Source organism: Bactrocera latifrons, unplaced genomic scaffold (assembly GCF_001853355.1).
Source record: "Bactrocera latifrons isolate USDA-ARS-PBARC rearing strain unplaced genomic scaffold, ASM185335v1 scaffold_46, whole genome shotgun sequence".
Taxonomy (NCBI): domain Eukaryota; kingdom Metazoa; phylum Arthropoda; class Insecta; order Diptera; family Tephritidae; genus Bactrocera; species Bactrocera latifrons.
In genome coordinates this window covers 875,762-880,189 of record NW_017537112.1, presented here as the reverse complement: position 1 = coordinate 880,189, position 4,428 = coordinate 875,762, and the positions used below count along the sequence as shown (strand labels likewise).

General features: G+C 37.6%; 1 protein-coding gene across 2 annotated transcripts; it reads left to right on the top strand.

The window, feature by feature from the left end:
* Positions 1-590: 590 nt before the first annotated feature.
* Positions 591-4,161, top strand: LOC108973106 (MDS1 and EVI1 complex locus protein EVI1). 2 transcript variants are annotated; one of them, XM_018940129.1, is made up of 2 exons: positions 591-1,411; positions 2,606-4,161. In XM_018940129.1, the coding sequence occupies exons 1-2, from the start codon at positions 1,295-1,297 to the stop codon at positions 4,091-4,093; spliced, it is 1,605 nt and encodes a 534-aa protein (XP_018795674.1). In that variant the 5' UTR covers positions 591-1,294; the 3' UTR covers positions 4,094-4,161. The 2 variants fall into 2 exon arrangements, with proteins under 2 accessions (XP_018795674.1, XP_018795675.1); XM_018940130.1 differs by having other exon boundaries at positions 594-1,405.
* Positions 4,162-4,428: the final 267 nt, after the last annotated feature.

The window sequence follows — 4,428 nt, the reverse complement described above, 5'->3', positions numbered from 1 at the left end:
ACGCCGGTTTTCCTTTTTAAACATAACTGCCCAAACCTTCTTAAATAGTGATTTTCGAGTATATAGTAATTGATAGTATCCAAAGTAAATGTCTGATATGCTAAATAAAATGTATAACTACATACAAATATGATACCCAATAACTATAATTAAAAAAATCGCTAAATAAAAGTTTTTTTTTTTGTTATATAAGATAATATTCAGGTATTTACATTTTTTCCTTTGCATTAAGTGTTTTTAAAAGCGTATATTTTTTTATTTATATTTTATAATTTATCTATTTCATCTCTCTGTTTAATTATATGACATAACTATATCCTACCATTGTTTTTCATAAAAATCTATTTATATGAATATAAGCTTATAAAAATCTGTGTACATATAAGCAAGCCACTAAACTTGCATATTCACATTTATATATTCATGGAAACACGACAACCCTGCCTGTCGATGCATTTTACGAAGCAGCAGCTAAAGTAAAATTTACAAACAACTCTCGTCATCTCTTTCGCACATTAACAAGTGCTCGGGAACTGACATTTGGGCGCAGACAAAATGTTCGCGTTCACTCGCACTCACTTCACATACGTGCGTTACGAGCAATTATTGATCATTCACAATGGGGGCAATGCAAAAATCTATTTCGATTTTTGCTTGTACATTTTTCCAAGATGGCCGTACCGCATTCAGTGTAGACACGAGAAAGTGCAGGAAATATTTTGCAATATTTTGGGTTGTTATTCAATATAGAAATACATCAAAATACTTTGTGCGTAAAGTTCTAAAGTGAAAGTATACAAATATATTAAATTTTTTAAGAATTCCACATTATTGTGAACGCTGTGGTGGATAGAATTTTTTTCATTGGATCGTTGTTGTTGCTTAAGCGGTGCAGTGGCGGCAGAATAGCGCACTGTAGAAAAAAATTGGTAATACTCCAAAGAAATTTTTGAAAAAAATCTTATCTATTCCTTTTTTTTGTGAACTGTGCTATCACAATTGAATAGTGACTATAAGCAAACCATTAATATATTCACTACATTGGCAAATTGCATGATTAGCTAATTAAACTTGACTGATTGCATGCAAGCGTACGCCTGGCAACGTAGAATGCTTATAAATTTTTATGTGGCGGCAAAATTTTGACATTAAAGCAACAACCACTTCATACAACAACACAATTTAGAAATATCTAATAAAAACAAACAACGAAAAACATTCATAAAGAAGTGTGGCTTAAATAGTGAAATTGTTTGGCTGAAAGCAAAGAGCGAATAAAAAGAAAGTGGTGAAAATGAGTGAACTGATTGAAGAAGGTGGTGTTATGGATACCGGCAGCGATGAGGTGTTGTTAACGAATGGTGCAAACGAGACGGACGAAGGAGTTGCCGAGTACTTGGAAGAGGTAAAGGTTGCGAAGTATTTCTATTTAGTATAATAACAAATAAAACGATAAATACGGGGATTCTCTTGCTCTTCAAAGATTGCACGATGACACAAAATGCAGAAATCCTATACCGAAATATGCAAGGCCAAGAGATCACCCATTGCAGAATCTAGTGATATATGAACGTCTGATTCGGTAAATTTATTGAGAATGACTATTGTGATTTATTGTGAGGAAAATTCTGCAATTCGTGCGTTTGCAAGAGCAAGGAATCCCCCCTAATATGAATAAAAATGTACAAGGGGCGTTCCAAAGTAAACAGTACTTTTTGAATCTAACACCCCCTGGTGGTGTCCAGTGAGAATTTCATAACATTTCATTGATTGGAAGTGACGCTCTGAACACACAGACCCCGACAGACTGCAAGCGACATCTGTCAAATATCAAAATACACGTTCTTATGGTCACAGTTATGTAGTTGTGCAGCTTTCTCAATAACTAAGTCTGTAAGAACGTTTGTATTTTAATATTTGACAGATATCGCGCTCTATGTGCTCAGCTGATGAAGTTATTGCTTTATAAGTGTCAGTATGTTTGTGTTATCGGTGCGAAAATGAGCTTCGAACAAAGAGCCGACATTAAATTTTGTTTTCAAATTGGTAAAACTTTTACCGAAACGTTTCAATTGTTAAAAGAAGTTTATGGCGATGATTGCCTATCCCGTAGCAGAGTGCACGAGTGGTTTCAACGTTTTCAAAGTGGTCGTGAAGGCATAAATGATGATCAACGTGTCGGCCAATCAAAATCGGTGATAACCAAAAATTCCATCGAAGCTGTGCGTGAATTCATGCAAAATCATCCGAAATCATCATTGAAACTCATGGAAAAGGAATTGCACATGTCCAAAACATCGATTTATCGCATTTTGACCCAACATTTGGGCTTACGAAAGGTGTGTGCACGGTTWGTTTCGCACAAATTGACTGACCACCAAAAATTGCCGAAAAACCATTATTTTTTTTAAGTCCTGTTTACTTTGGAACGCACCTTGTTCATATACCAAACAACAATTGTAAAGCAAATGTTTGTCTTTATACATTATTATTGGCAAACGCATTTTGCCTTATATTGCTATTCCTTTACCACTCTTATACTGTTGCGCGTGAATGGTATACACAAAACATTAATGCAAAATATTAATACTCCTCCTATTTACAGCACGACCCAATGGTAGCTGACAACAAGTCAATAAGCCCAAATAAGCGCGGCCGTAAACCACGCAGGCCAGCAGAGGTAGAAGAAGAAGATAATTTAGAAGCGCTTGAAGATGAGGACGATGGTGAAGTTATTGAACACATTCTAGAAGACGAAGATGAAGCTGATGAAGAAGAGGAGGAAGAAGGCGAGAATGAGGGGAAGGAGGTAGATCAAAAGCCGGTTTTGCACAAACCAACCCAGTTGCCGAAAAAGCGCAAAGATGTTGTAGTTAAGCAAAATCCAAATCTGGCTGTAAAAGAAGAAGAAGATTATGTGGACGATGGCGAGCAACCCACGAGTACGGCACGCGAAGCAGCTAAAATGGAGAACCATGTCGATGAAAATCAATGCCGCGTCTGTACCAGCAAGGACGATCTTATCAGCCTGTTCAAAACCATCAATAAACAAACAATTGCAGATAAATTAATGAATATATGTCCGTCGGTGTCCATTGCTCCAAAAGATTTTATGCCACAATTTATATGCAATACTTGCTTTGATAATGTAAACATAGCTTTACAGTTAAAAACGCAGTGTGAAGATACTGAGCGTGAATTGAGAAAGAAACTTTCACGCAGCAAGAACAAAGTACGAAGACCGGCTGGTTATGTGGTCATAGATGCAACGCTGGACTCTGATCCCTCAGATGAAGAACCTAATGACGACGTAGAATTTAAAGTATCCGATGATGGTGGTATAACTGCTGAGGATGACTCGGACGATTCTGATTTTGGTACCACAACCAAAAAGAAACGTTCTCCACGCGGTGCAGGCGGTAGGCGAGGTCGACGCAAATCAGCGGCGGCAACACCAGGTCCTAAAGTCAAGGAGAAAAAACGTATGGGTAGGCCACCAACAAAGCGCCCACCACCACAATCACCGACTATAATTAAGGACGAAAGTAGTGAAGACGAGTACGCTAAGCCGCAAATGAAAAAACGTAAGATCAAGGGTACACCGCCGTCCGATGAGCTAGAAGAAAAGCCCACAGAATACCCATGCGATGAATGTGAACAAGTATTTACGCGTAAACTATCGTTAATTCTACACAAGAAGGCGCATCTGCATCGCGAGCCACTTAAATGCGAAGTATGTGGACAAATGTTCAAAATTCAGGGTGCTTACCGTAAACACGTGCAAAAACATAACGAAGAACCGTCAACATTTGAATGCCACAAATGCGAATATACCGCTACTAGTAAGGCCGACTTACGTCGTCACTTAGTTGATGAGCACGACGAACAGGGTGTCCTATATCAATGTGAGAAGTGTAAGCGAAAATTTGTATCCGAAGTGCGTTTGGAAAAACACAAAGAGATTCGTTGTCCGGGTCAAGAACGACCGATGAAAATGCGACACGATGTTGAAAGTTACAGCGTGGGAAAGGACTTATTCAAATCGGTTGCGCCACTCACCACCACATACTGGAGTGATAGCTTTTCCGATTAAAAACATGCGGTCTTGTCTATTTCTATTAGATAAGTGTAGTGTAATGAGCTGTAATCACTTTGGTTGCATTAACGTTGCCGTGAGTTAATTTCAATTCCATTTTCGGATATTGTGCTCAAGAAGTAGTAGCTTAACAGCAATTCTCAGTTTAACGTGTTAGCCAATGACAAATTGTTGACTATTCATTCAAGCCATTTGACAATTTCACTTCATTTGTACTCGTCTGTACTTTTGTAATTTGGCAATACAAATGACAAAATGTGGGATTAAAATTTTAAGCAAGCACACCATTATATTTTAAGCAAATAAAGTTTTGTTATAACTATATTTGGAAT